This window comes from Dipodomys merriami, unplaced genomic scaffold (assembly GCF_024711535.1).
Source record: "Dipodomys merriami isolate MVZ:Mamm:240054 unplaced genomic scaffold, mDipMer1.0.p SCAF_4, whole genome shotgun sequence".
Lineage (NCBI taxonomy): Eukaryota > Metazoa > Chordata > Mammalia > Rodentia > Heteromyidae > Dipodomys > Dipodomys merriami.
Window position 1 is genome coordinate 64,168,758 of NW_027205603.1, and position 22,760 is coordinate 64,191,517.

The following is a 22,760-nucleotide window of genomic DNA, read 5'->3' on the forward strand; positions in this document are numbered from 1 at the left end:
TTGAAAAACTCTTGTTTGTTCTATATATATTTTTCCTTTTTATAAACATACTAACATTTACTTAATAATTTCTACAGAAAGAACTTGCTAGGATTTTGGTAAGACTTATTTTGAATTTTTTGGATAATAGGAAATTTGGTATCTTGATCATTTTGAGTCTTTGGATCCATGAATGTAGAATGTTTCATCATTTTCTTAGGATTTATTAACCATTGTTTTGTAGATTTTAATATATAAGTTTTATACTTCCTTTATTTTATTTACTCTTATTTTATATAATGCTGTTATCAAATTATTTATTAATTAATAATAAATTAATATCATCTGTATGGCATTTAGTTCTGTTTTCTTTTTTACCACAATACATCAGCTAGACTCTCTTTTCTAGTGTTGCATAGAACTAGTGAGAATAGACAGTCCTACTAGACTGAGATCTGGAGAATTGTGGTTTTAAAGCCAAGTAAGGCAGAAAAGTCAGGCCGACTTCATCTCAAGAATAACGAGTAAAAAGATGTGCTAGTATGTGGCTCAACTAGTAGAGTGCCAGACAAGTGTAGAGATCTAAAGGCAGTCCTGAATTCAATTCCTAGTAACACACACACACACACACACACACACACACACACACACACACACACACACACACACACACACACACACACACACACACACACACACACACACACACACACACACACACACACACACACACACACACACACATTCAAATACAGTACTGTGGACTTTTCATAGATGCTTTTCATTACTTGGGGAATGATCCATTCTATTAATAGTTTATGAAGAGTTTTTATTACAAGTTGCTTTCAAATTTTGTCAAATACTTTTATAAATTTATTGAGATGATCAGTTTTTTGTACTTTTCTGCTATTATATATATTGACCAACCTTAAATTAAGTAATTTTGCATGATTAGATAACTAATGAAGGATATAATGTACATCTAGAATTGTCCATTTGGTTTCAATGTGCCATCCTTTTCATAAAGTGCTACATAGGTTTATTCATATTAGGAATATTTGTCTTCAGTATTCCTAAAGAATGACTTGAGAAGCCTTTCTTTTTTCCTCCCTTATTGTCAGAGCTTATAATGTGCTGACATTGTTTCATTAAGGATCAATGGATTGTATATTAGAGAACAGACTTGTAGTCTTTTCCTATTTTTTGTGTGATGTCTGAGGCCATCTGCTTGTTTTGATAATTTTGTGCAGTCCTATTATACTTGATGTTATAAGTATCCAAATGACCTCTAGCAGAAAACACTTCCCCAAAACATTTATTATAAAAGGATATTGCATCTTGTCAAAACCTTTTTCAACACCTATTGAGATGATCACATGATTCTTATCTTTATTTCTGTTGATGTGTTGTATTACATTTATTGATTTATGTATGTTGAACCAGCTTTGAGTCCTTGAGTGAATCCCATGTGATCCTAATTGAATTTAGTTGAACAATATTTTATTGAGAAGTTTTGAATCTTTTCTCATCTAAAAGATGGAACTATAGCTCTAAGTTTTCATGGGTTCCTATATCTGGTTTTGGGGAAACTCATAGAATGAGTTTGTTAGTGATCCCTCTCTATTTCACCAAAGAGTGTGAGGCGTATTGGTGTTCTCCTTTAAGGCCTTGTAAAATTCAGCTGTAAACACATCAGGTCCTGGACTTTACTTGGACAATCAGTCTTTTATTGTAATTTCAATTTCATTACTTGTTATGGATCTATTTAATTGGTTTGTTTTCTTGGTTCAATTTAGATATAATTATTTCTGCCAGTTCATCAATTTATTGGCATCAATTGGGTTTGCAAATTCTTTCCTTATAATCTGAATTTTGCTTATTATCTGATGTGATATCCCCATTTTTCTTTCTAATTTATTTATCCAGGTGATTTCTTCTGTTAATCAGGTTTGCTAAGGACCTGCCAATTTTTTAAAATATTTTGAAAGAATCAACATTTTGTTTTGTTGACTCTGAGGTCTTTAATTCATTTATTTCTGATCTAATTTTTGTTATTTATTCCTATCTACTGGTTTTGTGTTTGGCTTGTTCTTATTTTTCTGGGAGCTTGAGGCACATCATTAAAGTTTTGAAATTTCTCTAATTTGTTTAAGTATATGCCCATTGATACAAACATCCTTTTAATACTACCAGAAGTTCTGGTAGGTGTTATGTTTGTTTACATTGATTTCCAAAAACTTTTGGATTTCCCTTCTTATCTTTTCCATGACTCACTGATCATTCAGCAGTGTTTTGTTCAGTTGCCATGAGTCTGAGAGTTTTCTGTAATGGTGTTTGGTGTTGAGCTCTAATTTTATTCCAGTGTGGTCTGACAGAATACAGAGAATAATTTCAGTTTTCTTGAATTTGCAGAGATTTGCTTTGTAACCCTAGGATATGGTGTGTTTAGGAGAATATTCGCTGGGCTTCTGAGAATATGTATTTTAATACTGCTAGGTGGAATATTCTGTAGATGTCTGTTAAGTCCAACTGGTCAATACAATTATTTAATTCTGCAGTGTCTTTGCTAAGTTTTTGCCTGAATGATCTATCCAATGGGCAACAATAGTGTGTTGAAGTCATCAGTAATTAATATATTTGGATCTATGTATATTTTTTAGGTCAATTAGTATTTGATGAGTTTGGTTGCCCTAGCATAGATATTTAGATTTCTTAGGTTTTCCTGATAGTTTCTTTTACTAATATGAAATGTTCTTCTTTGTTTCTTTGACTAATTTTAATTTGAAAAGTTTTATCTAACATTAGTATTGATACTCTAGCCTATTTATGAAGGCCATTTGCTTGCAGACTTTGTTCTAGCCTTTCTCTTGAATAGATATTTTGCCTGATTATTTCTTGTTGGCAAAATATTTTATGTTCAAGGCAAGCTAAGTACCACTGTCCTGCCCAGATATTATTATTCATTTCTCATTGTTCTAGTCAAGTGAGACAATTTGAATGTTTGTTAGCTTTTAATTTTACTGTTTGGTGAGGATGTTTTGAATGTGTACACTTAATGATCATCTACTATACAGTGGAACCTGTAGTATCATAGCACATTTTGATTTTTTAAAAACATATAGCATACTCTACTTAGTAATTCACTTGATATTTTTTTCTTAAGTGGTTAAAAAATGGAAGTATAACAACTCTGTGAGCCTGGTCTTTTGTTTGGATACTTCACTACCCAGAAGGGAAAAATATAGAAAATATTTATAATTTTATTGTGAATGGCAGTGCAGAAGGTGCATTTATGACTGGTTTTGATATCTCATTTATATATTTAATATATTAAATTATTTCTGTGTCAGTAAGCTCTTCTCTCAAGAGAAAATAAACCAATGTTCTCTATTTTAAATAATTAAATTATTTGAAAAGAACCATATACTATCCTATGTATATTGACATGTGCTAGTTTAATGTCAAAGGCAGACTATGTGATAGGAACATGTTTTCAGCAAAATGACATCACAATAATAAGCATTTTCAAATATTCTAATGTAAGTGGGCTTCTTTTATTTTGGTGACACTGAAATAGAATTAAGGGCCTTGCATTTGCTATGCCTTTAGTGTTTTGCCCAGGTCAACCTTTTACCAGAAGTCTCTTATCTGTGTCTACTTAGAATCAAGGATTATGTGACAACTTCACTAGCCCATAAATGAGCTTTTAGAAATGATTTCACTATGTTACTTAATCTATTAGGCATAGTAGGCATAATAATAACTGAGCAATTTTATCTCAAACTTATATTAACAAATCTATCCTAGATAAATTATTGACAGGTTAAAAAGTATCAAAGAATAAAAGCTACTTTACTTTTAATACTTCATATTATGAGTGCTAAATTTTGTTAAGTGTATATATTAGAAAAAATTATATTACACATATGAATCACTTAGGGAGTTATATTGAAACACATAGTAGGTCTTACCAATAGAAATTCTAAGTAAATATGAATTAGAGCCCAGAAACCTCTGGTTTAAGTAAGCACATAATTCTCATGTAAGTTCTGCAACAAAACATAGTCAGTTGTTTATTATTCTTATATTTCATACCACAGCCAAGTCAAGTCATTTTCCATGAGAAGTTGAATTTTCCTAATTTAATCTATTTTCAGTAGTCTCCATGATATGGTTCATATGCCTCTAACAATTTATACTGTGCAACCCAATAGTAGATAGAAGAGCATATGAAAACTTACATTTTCCATTTTAAATCCATTTTTATTCACATATTTGTTGTAATGTATATAATTATTAAAATTGAAGTATATTGTAAGTATAAATACAAATAATTGCTTTTAAAGAGCATGTAAATTATTGGACACTTTAGTGTCTTGATACTCTCTTTGCTTATGATGCAGTATTAAATATTTTGCAGTATTAATACAATATTAAGGATTTTGTAGTATAAATAATTGATAATTTACTATAATGTGACAGTTAACTGTATGTTTGTTTTCTGCTCTCCTACTCTCTTTTGTTCCCTTTATCAGGTGATGCTTTTCCTTGGACCATCAACTTACATCACTTCAGCATATATACCCTTCTTGGAAAACAAGTGACACTTTGTCTTGTGGAACCTATGGGTTGTACCTCTACTCTAGCTGTAACATCTCAGAAACTACTTCCTACAGGACCTGATGTGAGACATTCATTTGTTGTCTGTCTCCATGTTGACCTAGAATCACTAGAGATAAAATGCTCAAATCCCCAGGTTGGTATAATTGACTTGTGAAAGGAATGTTAAAAAGTAGTATATTTTAAAAACCATTATCATCCTTTTGTTTTATGAACAGTGCTTCTTCTGTTAAGTACTCTAATTTATATTTTAACCAGACTATCAAAGAGTGGTTAAACTAAGAATTGCTTTGGAAGCCTTTCAGAATTTGTAATATAAATTTTTCTAAAGCAATATCAATTTCAGAATAAATGCTTCTATTGGATAATGGTATGAAATCAGCAGCAGATGTGATGTTTTTAAACAGTGAAGAACATCTTACTATTAGACTAGAATGATCTATTGAAGTGATCAAGTAAAATTTTCAATCAAACTTCCCTATCCTGATATATTTTAAGAAAACAAATGATACTACTGTATACTGTATCACAAATCCATTTGTTTTCAGTTGAAATAAGCCAATCATACTTTATTTCTCATATGTTCTTTTTCTTTTTATTGTTTTTGTCAGTCGTGGGGCTTGAACTCTGGGCATGGGTGCTGTCCCTCAGCTCTTAAGCTTAAGGCGAACACTCTACCGCTTGAGCCACAGCACCACTTCCTCAAATGTATATTTTAATATGACTTAAGATAACTTGGGTTTGTGAAAATTATTAATTACATAAAATTTGTAAATTCCTTCATTAAACTCAAGTAGGTTGAACTATATTTTTCATATAATCACTGTTGTGATTTTTAAAACAACTCTTTTTAGAATATTATTAGACCTTACAAGTACTCTATTCTGTCTTTACTACTTTTTAGCTCATTTTCAGAGTATTATTAGGTAATTTTTGTCATCAATGAATATCTTATAGAGCATACTTAATACTATTTTTCCTCTCCTTTTTTCTTGGTCCTCTCCATCTTCCATATACTATACAGTTTGGTTTAACTTTTACGTGTTTTTGTTTACTTTGGAAAGATTGAATTATCTATTATGTTAGTAAGGGTCAGAGTTAAAAATGTAAACACTAAATAAGACAGCTGTTAAAACAACCCTGACAAAAACTTAACAGAATATCCCCAATTATAAGGCATTTTTAGAATCATTAGTAAATGCTTTTGAATAACATTAAATGGTCCTGTTTAATGGTCATTAAGACTCATAGTGGTAGAGAAGAGAGTGATTATAAGTTGATTTACCATCTCATAGATTACTCTCTGAGTGTTACTAGTAATGGTTGCTTTGAGGTGTTTCCTAGAGGAATGGAAATTTATAGATAGTATTGTGTTCCTTGTAAAAATGTCCTATCCCCTGTATATTAGAATATGACCATATGTAGTAATAAGGTTATGACAGGTAAGCAAATTAAAATGAAATTATCAATCACATCCTTATAAAAAGCAGAAATTTAAATACAAAAGCAGAATGTGATATGATGACACATAGTGAGTAGCATGTCAATGGCAGAACTGATAGAGCTGCAGTCTTTAACCCATTTTTTGGTAGCTGGTGAGGGATAGAAGAGTTTGGTTTCATTTTTAAGCACCATTTATTCAGAAAGAATTGTCCTTTCTCCATTGTATTTTTCTTGGCACCTTTAAAAAAACTGTAGATCTGTGTGTTCACTTCTAGGTCTCATTGTTCTGTTTTTTTTTTTGGGGGGGGGTATTTTCTGAGATTTATTAGTTTTCCATCAGGTAATTTTATAGCTTCAAGATCTTCCCCTCAAAATTAAGACCCCACCTCCCTCCTCCCCCCAAAGTTTAGAACTGGATCACTTGGCCCTTTCTCTTCTTATCTCCTCCCAGTTCAAAATGCTTGCATCTCTTGATGGCCAGCATCCTCTTGGATCTGCAGTTAGGCTCAACACATTCAAGCCTCAGCACAATCTTCTTGGTGGTTTTAGCCTTCTTTCGGAATATTGGCTTGGTCTGCCCACCATAGCCGCTTTGCTTCCGATCGTAGCGCCTCTTCCCTTGGGCATACAGAGAATCTTTGCCCTTCTTGTACTGGGTCACTTTGTGAGGCTGATGCTTGCCACATTTCTTACAGAAAGTCCTTCTGGTTTTGGGTACGTTGACCATCTTTGTAGTAGAGCGGGAGACCCGGAGACCACGACACGCGCCTCACGCAGCTCTGAGGGGAGCGGAAGTCTCATTGTTCTGTTTTTAATGCTAGTACAATCATTGTATTTTGGTTTTTGTTGTATATTTTTAAATCAGGTACTATAATGACTCCTGCATTTTTCTTGTTTTCTGTAAAGCTTCTGCACCCTGTGCAGCTTCAGCTGCTGAGTGTTTTCATTTTTGTTTTTTTGGATTCTTTTTTGTTACTGTGGCTTCAGCCTTATTTTAGGATTATTTCTTCTATTTCAGTGAAAAATATCATTGGTATTTTGATGAGGATTGCACTGAATATGTAGGTTGCTTTGGGTAGTATGGGAAATTTAATATTGATTTTTTTCTAATTCTTGATTACAGGCTATCTTGTTTATGTGTGTGTCTTCAGTTTCTTCTGGCAACTTTTGTAGTTTTTTTGTAGAGGTATTTCATTTTTTTCATCATCATTATTATTATGGATGGGTTTGATTCCTATTTCAAGTAATTGACTGATAGTTATAGAAATGCTACTGATTTCTTTTTTAATATATTTATATATATATATACATATATATTTTTATTATTTTTTTTGTCAGTCGTGGGAATTGAACTCTGAGCTTGGGCACTGTCCTGAGCACTTCAGCTCAAGACTAGTGCTCTACCACTTGAACTACAGTGCCACTTCCAGTTTTCTGATGGTTAATTAGAGATAAGAATCTTACGGACAATCCTGCCTTGGGCTGGTTTTGAACTGTGATCCTCAGATTTCAGTCTCCTTAGTAGCTAGGATTATAGGCATGAGCCACTGGCACCCGGCTCTGTGTATAGATTTTGTGTCCTGCAAGTTTTTTGAATTTAGTTATTAGTTCTGATGCTTTATTAGTAGAGACATCAGGATTTTTATCTATTAAAAACTATGTCATTTCAGTAAATGTTTGAATTCCTTTTTTTCTTTGTGATTTGGAATGTTTGATTGCTTTAGGTAGGAGTTCTTGTGCTTTGCTGAAGAAGAGTGGTGAAAATGAATACTCTTTTTTTTTTTCATTCCTTGGAGATAACCTCCTTTTTTTCCTTCCTTTCTTAGGATGCTGGCTTTTGGCTTATTATACATTGCCTTTATTATATTGAAATATATTTCTTCTAGACCTGGTTTGTTCACTTTTGTCATTGAAGTGTGTTAAGTTTCATAAGATGCTTTTCTTCATCTATTAACATGATCATGTAATGAATCTCAGTTACTGACTTCCCTATGTTGGATTTTCCTTATGTCCATGAGATGAACCCCGGTCAGTCATAGTGAATAATGGTTCCAGTGTGCTCTGATAATCAGTATGCTAGTGTTTATTTGAAAACTTCTGCATTTATGCCCTTTAGCTTTTTGTTGTTGTTGTTGTGCTTTCATCTGGTTTTATATCAGAATTAGTTCTCTACTCTCTAGTCTTCTGCTCTGAATTATTATTGTTTTCCTATTACAGATTTTCTGTTTGTTTTCTTCCTTTTTTTTAAACTTCCTTGAGATAAATTAATAGGTTGTTTAAGATGTTTGATACAGGAATTGCGATTGCTAAAGAAATTCCCTTTTAGTATTACATGTGTGTGGTGTGTGTGTGTGTGTGTGTGTGTGTGTGTGTGTGTGTGTGTGTGTGTGAGAGAGAGAGAGAGAGAGAGAGAGTGAGAGAGAGAGAGAGATCATGTTTTCATTGTCATTTATTTCCAGAAATATTTTAATTGATTTCTTCTTTCTTTTATTGGTTATTCAATAGCAACTTGTTTAATATTCATTTTTTTATGTATGTTCCAAAGTTTGGGTTATTATTTTCCAGTTTTGTTTTATTTTAGTCTGAAAAGATACTTTATATGATTTCTATCTTGGAGAACCTTCATATACTATTGAAAGAATGTATATTCTGCAATTATTAGATGGAACATTATATATATGCTTGTTAGGTAACTTTATTGTATTGTTTTTCTGTAACTTTGTAGACTGAAAATCTCTCCATTGCTGAAAGTAGTGTGTTAAAGTTCCTGAATATTTATCAGTATTTTTCTCCCCCTTTATACCTATTAATGCTTGGTTTATGCTTGCATTGAGGTGCATATACATAAATATGTATATATAACATGAGTATATATATATATATATGTGTGTGTGTGTGTGTGAAACATGAGTATTTTACATACTGTGCTTAATATTAAAACATTCTTAATTTGTAGAATTACAGTTCATTGATAGATTTCTGATGATTTGTTCTTATTAATTTATGTGTTGTTGCGGGTATCTTTGCATGAGTCCTGGGACTTGAACTCAGGGCCTTGGCACTGTGCCTGAGCTTCTTTTGCTCAAGGTAGCACTCTACCACTTGAATCATAATGCTACTTCTGGCTTTTCTGTTGATGTGGTACTGAGGAATTGAACCCAGGGCTTCATGCATGCTAGGCAAGCACTCTACCACTAAGCCATATTTCTTTATCTCAGAATAATTGATCATTTAAAAAATAATTTTCTAGTATAGATGCAGTCTCTTAGCCTTTGTTTCTCTGGAAATGTATTTATCTTTTATTTATTTCTAAATTATAGCTTTGCTAAGTATAGATGGCAATCTTTTCCTTCAGTCCTGTAAAAAATTTTGTGCTATTCTCCTTTGGTCTTTAAGGTTTCTGCTGACAAGTATGCTCTTGGGCAAATTGGAACACTATTGTTGTTATTAGTATTATGTGGTTGTACAAAGAAGTTACAATTCCATAAGATGTACTGTACAGTGCATCTTGAACAATGCCACCCCTTCCATCCTTCTCACCCATTTCCCCCTCCCTTCCCTACCGTCAAGTTACATAAAAGTTAAATTTTTCATAATGTACAATATAATGACTGCATTTGCTTACCCTTTGAGCACTCTTAAGTGTTACTTTTTTTTCTTGCCTTATGTCTATTATTCATCTTATTTGACTATATCTCTTGATGTCAATTTTTTTTTTTTTGCTTATGTGGTGCTGAGGAATCGAACCCAGGGCCTCATGCATTGCAAGGCAAGTGCTCTACCACTGAGCCACCTTCCCAGCCCGATGTCAAAATTTTTTGACCTCTTGACTGCTGACATTAGACATCCTTGAACACAGGTTTGATGAGTTTTATGTTACTGTCTCCTTGAATAAATCTTTGTACAACAATGGCTTTCTAAATGCCCTCTTAAGCCTCATTAACCTAAATATTTGACATCTTACCAGTACTGCAAGGGTCTTGTAAGGCTTCTTGATTCCTATTATTCTTTGTTTTTCCTCTCCTCCAACTATATATTTTCAGAGGCCATCTTTAAGCTCTGTAATTCTTTTTTTTTTTTTTTTTTGGGTCCGGTAGTGGGGCCTGAACTCTGGGCCTGGGTGCTATCCTTCAGCTCTTCAGCTCAAGGTTAGCGCTCTACCACTCCAGCCACAGCTCCACTTCTCGCTTTTTTCTTTTTGCTTATGTGGTGCTGAGGAATTGAACCCAGGGCCTCAGGCATGCAAGGCAAGCACTCTACCACTGAGCCACCTTCCCAGCCCTAAGCTCTGTAATTCTTTAAAATTTTTTTTTTAATTGTGAAAATACCAAACAGAGGGGTTACAGTTAGATGGGCAAGGTAATGAGTGTATTTTTTATCAAGCATTGTTGCCTCCTCCTTTGTTTCCCCTTCCCATTCCCCGCCCCCCACCAAAGTTGTAAAGTTCTTTTTTTGACATAACGTCTTGTACATCTCATTGTTCCAATGGGTCCTGTATCCCTATTTAAACAATTAGTTTTTTCCCTTCCCCTCAACAAATTATACCAACATCAAATATAGTGAAAACAGGGGCTATACCATGGGGGAGGGGGAGGGACATACTAGAGCTCCCCTATGACCCAGCAATCCCACTTTTAGGCATTTACCTGAATGATCTGCAATTCTTTTGTTCATTAGATTTGTTCTTATATTTCTGCTGCATTTATGATAGAAGTGCCATGTTTTTAATTCTTACATACATACATATATATATATATATATATATATATATATATATATATATATATATATATATATATATATATATATATATATAGTTTGGTCATTAGGCTTGAACTCTGGGCCCTTGAAGCTGTCCCTCAGCTCTTCAGCTAAAGGCGAGCACTCTACTAGTTGAGCCATAGCGTTACTTCCGGTTTTCTGGTGGTTTATTGGAAGTAAGAGTCTCATGGACTTTTCTGCCCAGGCTGCCTTTGAACCAAGATTCTCAGATCTCAGCCTCCCTCCTGAGTAGCTAGGATTCCAGGAATGAGTCACCAGTGCCCAGCTTACTATAATTTTTGCTTTAAGGATTGGTCTTTTTAAAGATATATTATTAGCTTATATCAATTACATAGGGGGAATTTTTATTCTTACATCTCCTCACATGTTTACTCTGTATTTCAATCAATTTAATTCCCCTAAACCACACTTTCTGCTCCTCTTACCCTAAAAGATAGTACCCCCAACAGGCTTCCTTATTCCATTTTCCTAGTTAGAAATTACTTCAATAATATTCAGCTTTCTTTATCGTTACTGCTAACACATCTGTCCCACTTGTCCCCATATGTGCTAATGGGCTTCAGTGCTACTAAGTGGTGTCACATCTTGGGTTCACATTCCAGTCCTAGTTAGGACCAAAATCTACCCTGCTACCTAATCTATACTGCTGAAGTGAATCATAGCCCAAGATTGTTGCAACTAGCCTTAAATGATGCTGGACAGAATAGGTGATCGTTAGACAGGGCAATTTTTCTACCTGTCCCCTTTGCTGTTACAGACATTTATATACATGTCTTTCTATAGACAGTGGTTTTCACAGGAAGGGGAGGATATTTAGGAGGACAATGGCTGAATCTTATAGTAAATATAACTGACCTTTTCTAAAATGATTAAAGTGAAAATTTTACATTGTCATCCCAGGAGAATGAGTGTTAAGTTGTTCTGTATCCTTGCTAATAATTGCAGTGGTTATGTTTTTAAATTGTACACATTCTAATATTATGGCTTTAATTGGCCGAGTGTTTCAATTTTATTTGAATATTGAATCCTCAAATATTTGTGTAAATTTTTTTTAGGAGAGAGAGAAGAACCTGAATTTTTTGTTAGCTGCTTCTTTGAAAATAAAAATATGTTTAAAATTTATGTCATAGTTTGCTTAGTACTTTAAAGAAAATATACTTGTTGACATTCATTTACAGCTTTTTAATTATTACAGTTAAAAGTAGCATTGGTGGCTCATGCCTGTAATCCTAGCTACTCAGGAGGCTGAGATCTTAGGATCATGGTTCAAAGCCAGCCTGGGCAAGAAAGTCCATGAGAATCTTATCTCCAAAAAACCACTAGAAAATCGAAGTGGCACTGTGGCTCAAGTGGTAGAGCGTTAGCATTCAACTGAAGAGCTTAGGGACAGCGCCCAGACCCAGAGTTCAAGCCTCACAACCGACCAAAAAAATAAAAAAGTAGCAACAAGAGAACAGCATTTTAGATAAATAAACCTCATGCTCTTAGATATATGTAGAACTTGTTCTCTTTGGTTTATACTCTCCATATTCTAAGTTCTTTTTAAGAAATCAGTATTAAAATACTTGTTTTGCAACAAAATTGCTTCTTTTTAGTGGGAAAGTTATCATTATGAAGAAGAAATGTTGAACTAAAATTCCACTCAGAAGTTTTGTGTATGCGGGTGTTTAGCATTTTCTTTGTGCGGGTGTTTAGCATTTTCTAGACATTAGAGTATTTTTAAAGAAAAATACCTATAACCTGAGATTTTATAACATCAGTACTCAAAAAACAGGAGAATACTCTAAAGCCAAGTACTGTTTTATATCAAATAAGGATCGACACTCTTTTTTTTTATGCATCTGTTCTGCCCACATGAGAAGCCAGCTTCATCATCTGGATGTGTCCTGGAGCTGAAATGTCTTATAAATATAAGAATTTCACTTTTTAAAAATGGCAAACAGAATATGGTATCCAGCTGTGGATTTGCTTATATATCATGTTTGCATTTTTCCTTGAGCTTTTTTTATACAGTATATGGCAATATGTTGTCATACAAATTCCATGATTAATGTTTATTTATGAAATCTTATATAAATATCTTAGAACTCAGTCAAACAATGTGCAAGTAAAATAGTTTTTTTCAGAATATGGAAAGTACACATCCCAGAGGAGTAGTAGATTGACTAAGTTCTTTACAAAAAAAAAAAAGTCTCATATGTAACCTTTTCCTTTTCCAATTCTATTTTATATCATTCTTTTTTTTTTGCTGTTGGTCATGGGCCTGAGCGCTGTCCCTCAGCTCTTCAGCTGAGGGCTAACGCCCTACCACTTGAGCTACAGCACCACCTCCTTTATATCATTCTTTTACAACTTATTTTGCCATATGGGAAATACAGTTTATAGCTTAGAAAAACTAAAGAATGTTTAGATGTGGAAATTATTCAGAAATAAGGATAGCAATCATTTTGTAATTTATACATTAATTATTTTGTGTTATATATTTGTTTTCTAAGTTTGATTCTATCCTGAGTATATAGTATATGTGTACATTTGTTTCATTATTGATATCTCAATTAGTGGTGCTTACTATCATTGCTTTAATTCATAGAAGTGATTGGTTAATTATAAAATATGTTGTGTGTATGACACTGATTATAAGTATGAATAAATCATCAACAGTAAAACTGTTGGTAGATATTTGTTTTGCTGATTCTTTTATTTTTCAGTTGGATTTTCTTATGTTTACATTTTAATAGATTGTGTCTAGATGTTGAAAACTGTTTTCTCTCCTGCTCAGGTCCAACTCTTTTATGAACTAGCTGATACCATGAATAAGGTCTGGAATAAGATTCAGAAGAGAAGCAACCTAAGTCCATCTTCAGTCTACCCAGAGACAGTGGCAGGCCCTGTTCCTAGTTCTCCAGTTCGAAGCAGTGTAGGTACAGCTCCTCCAGATACTAGCACATGCAGCCCATCTGGAGACATTGGAACTACTACTGAGGTAAGTGTTTTTGCAACATTCTGTTACTAAATGTAGGGTAATATATAACACAGAGTTCCATATCAGTATAGAGGGTGAAGGTGACCTCACCACTGTGGAAGCTGCCAGATTCAGAGGGCTCATGAAGTGTTCTGGTAGCAGTGACTGTGTAATATGTTCCTTTGAGGTCCAAGTATTTTTTATCACTTACAGTAGGTTGTGAGGTAGTTTGAGATCATGCAGGGTCTGTGCAATGGTAGAAAGTTAGGACATGGTAAAGGTGTGTTTCCTCAGGGGTATAGAAACATAGAAGCTGAGTGTAAAAGAGGCTCTGAGCCTAAGCCACCTTTTAAAATCAGGAAATTACTGTTATGTTTACTTTAGTAATTTTCAGCCCTGTGACCACCCTAACCTCATCTGGCATACCAGTGCTTTTTTATATAACAAATATTTTATAATGGCTTCTTTACTTTATTGTCCTACAGTAAAAACAAAAGATATAATATGAAATGAAAATAAAAAAATTACAGAACACACACATTTTTTTTTTTTTTTTTTTTTTTGCCAGTCCTGGTTCTTGAACTCTGGGCCTGGCTTCTGTCCCTGAGCTTTTGTGCGCAAGGCTAACACTCTACAACTTGAACCACAGCCCCATAGCCTTTTCTGCCTGGACTGGTTTCACACTGATCCTCAGATCTCAGCCTCCTTAGTAGATAAGATTATAGGCATAAGCCAGCAGCTCCTGGCTTATACATATAATTTTAAAATATGAAATAAATAGTGTACAAAGGAAAATGAGATACAGTAATGTGCATTATAAAAGTGCTTTGTCCTGACTTCATTGGAAGACAAAATGGAGTAGTCAAATACATGTAATGACTGAATGTGATGGTTACAAATAGATTCGTCCAAGTCAATACTAAATACCACAAATGCTATTGTTGTTAGCATGTTTTTCTGAAACAATGACAACTTTTTGAACAAAGCATAGTTAATTCTTTTACTTTAGTGGTTGCAATTATGAAACTCAGTATTAAACTCATTCAAAAATGAAAAAGTTTTTAGATTTTTGAAAGTCTATGATCAATTTTTTTTTTTTTCTTTTTGCTGGATGTGGGGCCTGCACTCTAGGCCTGGGCGCAGTCCCTCAGCTCTTCAGCTCAAGGCTAGCACTCTACCACTTGAGCCACAGCACCACTTCTGTTTTTTTCTGCTTATGTGGGACTGAGAAATCAAACCAAGGGCCTCATGCATGTAAAGCAAGCACTCTACCACTGGACCACCTTCCCAGCCCAGCTCAAATATTTGTAAATAGTTTGTACCTATGTGATTTGTTTGTGAAAGTATCTTATTCTTGATTGTAAATTCTGACTCTAAACCCTTAAATTGCAATAGTGACATAAAATCATCAAGTCAATCTAAAACATCCTCATTCATGTCGAGAAAAACCAATACTACTCAATTTTCTTGCTGTGGATTACTATTCTGAAGTATTTGGAGATAGATAGTATGTTTTTGTTTTTTCATAAAGGTACCATTCCCTCTGGAAACAAAGTTATTGGGAAAGTACAGAATAACTGAATACAATAACTGAATGTTGACTTTTTATTTTAAAAATCAATGAAAACAAATTAGCTCTGAAGGGCATATTTCACTTTCTATGAGGTGTTTAAACATATTGGAGTGGATATATTTAACCCCTTGCACAAACAACTTATCTCTTCTGTATATTACAAAACAACTTATCTCTTCTGTATATTCTGTATATACACAATGACTTAAGTGATGTTATTTCTTCTTTTCTCTTTTGTTTTCTTTTTCCTTTCCAAATGAGTAAAAGGTACAAAGTTCATATCTCAGGAACCGTATAAAATTATTGGAATATACCTGTTCTAGAGCAATGGCAGCAATTTTTTTAAAATTGGTGATCCTCAATCTTATTGGTATATAGAAGCTTTGAGTAGTTTACAATAAAGAAAGCTGCTTAACTTTATTGAATTCAGCAGCTGCAAATTTTTTAAAATTACAAATTCTTATTATTTTCTATCTTTAATACTATATAAAATGTACTTTATGAAATTTGGTACAAAGCAAAGTATAAAATAATAAATTACTAGACAAGGTAATTGTAAGATAAATTGATAAATGAACTTAAATCTGGAGACAGTGGAAGTGTTCCATTAAACATTTGTTTGCTAGTCCTGTTTTTAGGAAATGATAGGCTGAACCTAACTTTCTATTTTAAAATTATTCTTTTGGAACAAGACATTTAAAAACTGTTACATGTGTAGGAGTCACAGAAATTATCATAGTTGTAAGGAACTGCTATTTAAATGTTAGTATATGAATAGTATAATGATATACTTTGTTTTTTTTCCTTTCCACACAGGACTTTAATGAGACACTATCCCACTCAGGGACAATAGATAAGCATTGAATACAAGTGATTAAAATCAGAATTTAAAGTTTGTGGATATAGTAATAATTTTTTTGTCAAATGCCAAACTGTCTATATCTCAAAATAACTTTTTATTTTCCACTTGATAGAAAGTATGCCACCACAAACACTTATATTTTTGAAGATTATTATGTTTAGCTAATATTTGTTGGCCATTTAGTGTATGGCTGCCTCAAGACTGTGCAACCTATGCGTCATTAATTACTCCTGACACCATGAAGTAAATATTGTCAACCATATGTAGAGATAAAGTAATTCCTGGGGAGGTTAATTAATTGCCCAAGGAAGTATAGCTACTAAATAACAGAGGTGGGACTGACCCCAGGTCTACTAAACATCAGAAAACCTTTCACTGAATTATGAAAGTTATGTATTACATTGCTTACAATTTTTCATCAAGTATTAGAGGAATGAAAATTATACATACATACATACATACATACATACATACATACATACATACATACATACATACACACTTTGACACAACAACGTAAAACCTTTATAGATGGGGAGACAAAGGCTTGGAAGGAAACATGTGTCATGTGCTGCTCACTTTTGTATCTAAGAATCTGAGATTAATAAGAAACAGTCCATCAAAGCCAAAAAAATTAGTTGGGATGTGGGGTGTGTATGCATGTGTATACACAATAGTGAATTCTAATAAGGCAAACAAATGAATTTAGGGAACTTGAACTTATTTCACTTCCCTATACAGTTAGTTGGATAATGGGAGACTTTAGAATTATAAAATGTACAACCTATCCTACATATCATGATAGACTGAATGTGAAATGTTACAGAAATAAATCCATTCTACATTTATAGAACTCATCTGTAAGATTTGTAGAGATTCTGTAGAATGACATTATAATTCTTTAAAAAGTGAATAAGACAAGGTAACAATTTTGCTTTAGTAGGTTTACAGTATAATAGACTAGGAGAATGTTGTTTTCATCAGCAATAGTAAAAGAACTAAAGGGAAAGATTAAGATAGGATGAAAAATGGGAGGGGCAAGTTGCTTAGTTAAAGAAACATAGTCTGGACTTGCTAGGTAGCTTAGTGGAAGAATGCTCGCCTAGCATGCATAAACCATGTACCACAAAAGAAACAAAAGACAAATTAATTCTGATTTTAATAGGATCTTTACATGGCTGCAATTCATTTGAAATTAGAACTCTGTAGCTTTTTTTTTTTCTGATTGTGATCTGAAGATCAATAATTAATTTACTCATAGTGGATTTGTTTTGTGCTGGCTATGGAATTAAGCTGATCTATTTGACAAAGGAGTAATTATTAAAGACTCAATAAAAATTTTGTAAGTTAATATTCAAAACAAACCATGTAAAACAGCTCACAGAAACTCCTTAGTACAACTACTTAGTGAAAAAAAAATAAAATTAACTAAATTTTAAAAATAAGCTATCAGGCTAGGTGCCAGTGGCTTATGCCTGCTCAGGAGTCTGAGATTTGAGGATCATAGTTCAAAGTTAGACAGGGCAGGAAAGTCTTATCTTTCAGTTAACCACCAATAAAGCCAAAGTTTGGAGCTATGTGTCAGATGATAGAGTGCTAGCCTTGAACAAACAAACAGATCTTAACAACAGAACCCAAGCCCTGAGTTCAATACCCAGGACTGGCACAAAAAAAATAATAATAAAGGATCAAAGTGTTATGGTTGAGATCTATATAGAGAAATACCAAACATTTTCCAAATGTGTGTTTTTTGCCTATATAATTATGATCAATAAAAGAAATATGTGATTTGAAATCTCTGTATGCATCTAAGTTTAAACTTAACTCTGAAAGTTAGCTGATAAAGATTAATACAAAAATATAATGGTTATTTTTCCCAGTGTGTACAAATATTTTATGATTCAACTGTGCTTGTTCAGTTCTACCAAAATGTACATTTTGTACCCAGACTTTCATGTCTCATTTCCTATTGCTTTTCTTACTTCTAGAACTATGCTGAATAATATTAGCAACTTGCCTTTCTTTTATTTTTCAGTTCTATTTGGCAAGCTATCTTGTTGTGTTTCTTTGAATAATCATGTTAAAACATGGCTTAGTATTTTGAAGAACATGCCTTTATATTTAAATGTGTCTCCCAGGGAGAGATAAGAGTCATACTTTGTTTGAATAGGCTCAAAAGTCTTTTATGCCTTTTTGGACTTGACATTCCTAAACAGTTTTACCAGCCCTTCTTGTACTCATCATTATCTAGTGATCTTTTAATTACAAGATGACATTCTATTAGCAAAATTGTCATGTAATGAACAGAGCTACCTGTAAATAGATTTAAATATATTGTGCATGTTTGGGGTTAATTATATCACTACTTGCCAACTTTTTAAATTTTTTGGCATAGATAAAAAAATGGTATTGATGAGTAGGGTAATCAGAAAAGCTCCAGATTGTTCAGTGTCATTTACTCCAAGCCTCACTGTGAAAACTCTTAAGGGTTTGCAAGTTAATGTGTTAACATTGCTATGATATATCCCACTAGTAAGCAATTTCTGAGTTATAGTTTGTTTTTGATAAACATATTCTTTATACTTTTCTTATTGCCTCACTAGCAGACGTTAATAAACCAGAAGTTATTATATTTATTTTGTTTTCATAATTATAGCCCCTTTTCTTCTTGTTATGATAAATATTATGATAGATAACAGCACAGGTATATGACAGTACACTATCAGATTAGCATGGCATAACCTTCTTCAAACAACCAGGACCAAAAATAAAATCAAAAATTAAGCAGAAACAACATAGTTATTAATTATCCAACCATAATTTCAAAAGAAGCTGTTCATCAGTTACATATGGTATATTATTGACTACTTGGCTGTTCTGGGTCAGTACCAGTGCTCTTGTCTTTTCAAAAACTGCAAACATAACATTAAGAGCTACTAAATTTAAAATGATTAACTTACACTATGTATAGAATTTTCCTGAACCACAGGCCAAACAAAATACATTTTATCAGGTAAATTTCTATTAGCTTTCTATTTTGGAATACTTGATAAACTAAGTATTTTACATTTAGTATCTCCTTTAATTCCCAAACCAGTGTTATGAGATGGATAATATAGTTTAATTAATTAATTAATTAATTTTTGTTGGTGATGGGGTTTGAACTCTGGGCCTGGATACTGTCCCTCAGCTCTTCAGTTCAAGGTGAGTGCTCTACCACTTCAGCCACAGTGCCACTTCTGATTTTCTGATGGTTTATTGGAGATAAGGGTCTCAGGACTTTCCTGCCCAGGGTTGGCTTTGAACCGTGATCCTTAGATCTCAGCTTCCTGAGTAGCTAGGATTACAATGCATGAGCCACCGGTGTACAGCTTAATTAAATTTTTTATAGTAAGGAATTTGTAGCAGGAGAGGGTAAATAATTCACTCAAAGGACAGAAATACTAACTAGCAAAACTACAATTAAAACTTCTGTACTCCAGAGTCTTATATACCTCTTATTTTTTGTCGGTTGTGGGAATTGAACTCAGGGTCTAGGTTCTGTTCCTAAGCTCTTTTGCTCAAGGATAGCTGTCTACCACTTTGAGCCACAACTCTACTTCTGGTTTTTTTGATGGTAAATTAGAGATAAGAGTCTCATGGACTTTTCTGCCCTGAGTGGCTTTGAACCACGATTCTCAGATTTCAGCTTTCTGATTAGTTAGCATTACAGACATGAGGTCACCAGCCCCTGGCATGAGTATACAATATTTTTATTACATGAAATTTACAGCTTGATCCATTGGTGAATCTTTATCACTTTAATAAGTTGTTGCCTGTGAGTTTTTTCTACTCTGTGTGTATGTGTGTATGTAACACTTGATACAACATGGTTCCCAAATTGTCTATTATTTTTATCCTTTTTATGTATTTTCTATTATTTTTATCCTCTTTCTCCATGTTCCTTAACAATCAATCTCCCTTCCATTCTGTTTTCATTATGTTTGTGTTTTTCTTTTTTTTTTTACTCAAATATTCTTTTTTTAATTTCTCAGTTTTAAATCTCCCTTTAGGTAATTCTGATCTACTTGGTTTAGACAGAGCTTGATACAGTCAGGAGATTGAGAATGAAAAGAAGTAAAGGGAAGAAAGTAAATCCAAATGTCTTTAAAGGTATTTTATTCAGTACTCATTTGTTACATATTCTAAGTTAGAATAATTTCCTGTCTTTATTATTTGCTTAATGCTAACATGGATGGTCTCAAATTATAGTGGAAATTAATATGTGCTGAACATACTGAATGTGTTCGATTATATTTTGAAGTTTTGGCAGAAAATGTAGATACCAAAGTGGGGAAAAGGGAAAATTAGAGTAGTGTGTTTGGTTTCCATAGTAACCTTGCAAACAAAAAAATAGAATGTTAGTAATTTATTTTCTCTAAGGTGTATTTTTTTTTCTCTTGGATAAAATTATTAAATGATTACTGTTACTTTCCTATTCTTTATTGGAATCTCTCTTCTTCCTTGGTATGGTAGTTTTGCAGAGCTTGTTGCATGAACAAACATGTCTCTCTCAGTTCTGCCCATATACAAAACTGGATTGCTAATAGTGATTGTCAGAAGGTTCTTTTAAGTAAAATTTTCATTTTATTAATTCAAAAGTAGAAACAGTGATTTGAAGTTAGTGCCGCACAAGGTAGGGACTGCTCCAACTTGTATTTAATTACCATGATCTAAGTATTCTAACTCTGTGGAAAAGAACCTGGAATTGCATAACTTTGATTTTTACTTCTGTAACTTATGATCTCATTATTATATCCTCTGAGACTTAGCCGCATCAGCTGTAAAATTTTAATAATAGTAATACTCTTCTCAATATGTTAGTATAACAAGTTTATTTAAATGTCCTATATAGGTAAATGTCCTATATCCCATGAGTACAATATTTTCCTTATTTATTTTTGTCTTTTAAAATTTCAGTAAAAGTTTGCTTCTCTTTGTATATTGGATGGCTTGTTTTATACCAGATTTATTCCTCAGTATTTGATACTTTCCTCAGTTGAGGATATTACTATGTACTTAATCTCCCTTCTTTGTTAATTACATTAGTTTTCAAATGTTAAACTGATCTTGCATTTCTGTAATGAGCTTGACTTGATTGTATTTGTATTTCCCTTTTTAAGGATTTTTAAAATCTATAATCCTAAGTGATACTGCCTTTGATTTTTTTTCTTACAATAATAGCATTATCATATTTGGATATAAAGGTAATATTGCCTTCATAGAATACATGGAAAATGTTAGCTTTTGCTTTTTCATTACAAAAAGTATGATTTTCAAGTGAAAAATCTCTAATTATTCTATATACCTACTGTAATAAAAAAAAATCTCCATTGAAAAGCATTTCAATATAACACATTCTTAAATTGGAGGGTTGTTAAGCATTGCTTAGATAGACAAGAATTTTTAACCTAAAAGATTATTAGAGAACAGGAAGAAGGAAGTGGACAAAAGACACTAATTTTTGTAAAATATTTACAAGAAGCCTTTATAAAACTACAGAGCTATAGAACTGCTATGTTTCTGGAAGCTGAATTTTATCCCAGTATTGATAAAACTTTGAATATTAGTCTGATGACCTGATATATATGTGTATATATATATATATATATGTACATATATGTATGACACATATATCAAATAAGAGAATCCAGAGGGTTTCACTAGCTTTGAACTCTTTTACTCTCATTTTATAGTTAGGTATTTGGTGAAACTTTGGGCAACATGAGATTAAGCTTTTCAGCTCTGCTAAATTGTATTTAAAATAATGAGGGGAACATTTTACTCCTACTGGGATAGATCTTACCTTGTTTTTTTTTTAGTTTATTCTATGATTTTTGTAAATTTCATAAATTTGATACTACAGAAACCTTTACCAAACACCATTAAAACATGTAACAAATCACCACTAAAAAACACTTAATATTTTGATTATTCCTTTTCAAAACCCCAAAACACACCCACAAATATATACAAAATTACATACATTCCTTACATGATAAATTCACAATCTATGTGCCTGAATATTATTATAAACAAAATGATGTTTTTGAATTGTTGAATTTTCAGTAGTATTGGTGAAGATAATTTAGAAAGAATAGTTATTATGAATGGCTAGTTATTATCAATAGTTATATTGATGAAATTAAATCTCTGCAGTTCAGTTGTGATTTTAGACAAGTCAATTTAACTTAAAAATATTTACCTTGTATGTATGTGTAGTGTTTTTGATTATTCAGTAATGGTACAACAATAAAAGGTCAAAGCTTGAGAAATAACTAAAATGTGTGGGACACGGTGTCTGTCTATAATTCTATTACTTGGGAAACTGAAGCAGAATAATAACTGTTTGGAGGAGCCTGGCTAAATAGACTCCCAGGCTACCTGGAGTACATAGAAAGACTCTGGTTATTTTCATATGTGCGTACACACATATATACATATACACACACACATATATATATACACATATAGCATACAAAACAAGGAAAGAGAAAGAC

The 22,760-nt window shown here is 32.8% G+C and overlaps 2 protein-coding genes across 5 annotated transcripts in view; one reads left to right on the top strand and one right to left on the bottom strand.

Annotated features, from left to right (window-relative positions):
- The window catches only part of Vps13b (vacuolar protein sorting 13 homolog B), a 515,578-nt gene that overhangs the window by 225,317 nt on the left and 267,501 nt on the right, over positions 1-22,760 (top strand). For all 4 annotated transcript variants that reach the window (XM_069991130.1, XM_069991132.1, XM_069991133.1 and 1 more), the window contains exons 24-25: positions 4,515-4,735; positions 13,604-13,807. In XM_069991130.1, coding sequence (XP_069847231.1) covers positions 4,515-4,735; positions 13,604-13,807 — 425 coding nt within the window. The remainder of the gene's footprint in view (positions 1-4,514; positions 4,736-13,603; positions 13,808-22,760) is intronic.
- On the bottom strand, positions 6,409-6,799 carry LOC138806303 (large ribosomal subunit protein eL42). The gene has a single exon (XM_069991820.1). The coding sequence runs from the start codon at positions 6,767-6,769 to the stop codon at positions 6,449-6,451; it is 321 nt and encodes a 106-aa protein (XP_069847921.1). The 5' UTR covers positions 6,770-6,799; the 3' UTR covers positions 6,409-6,448.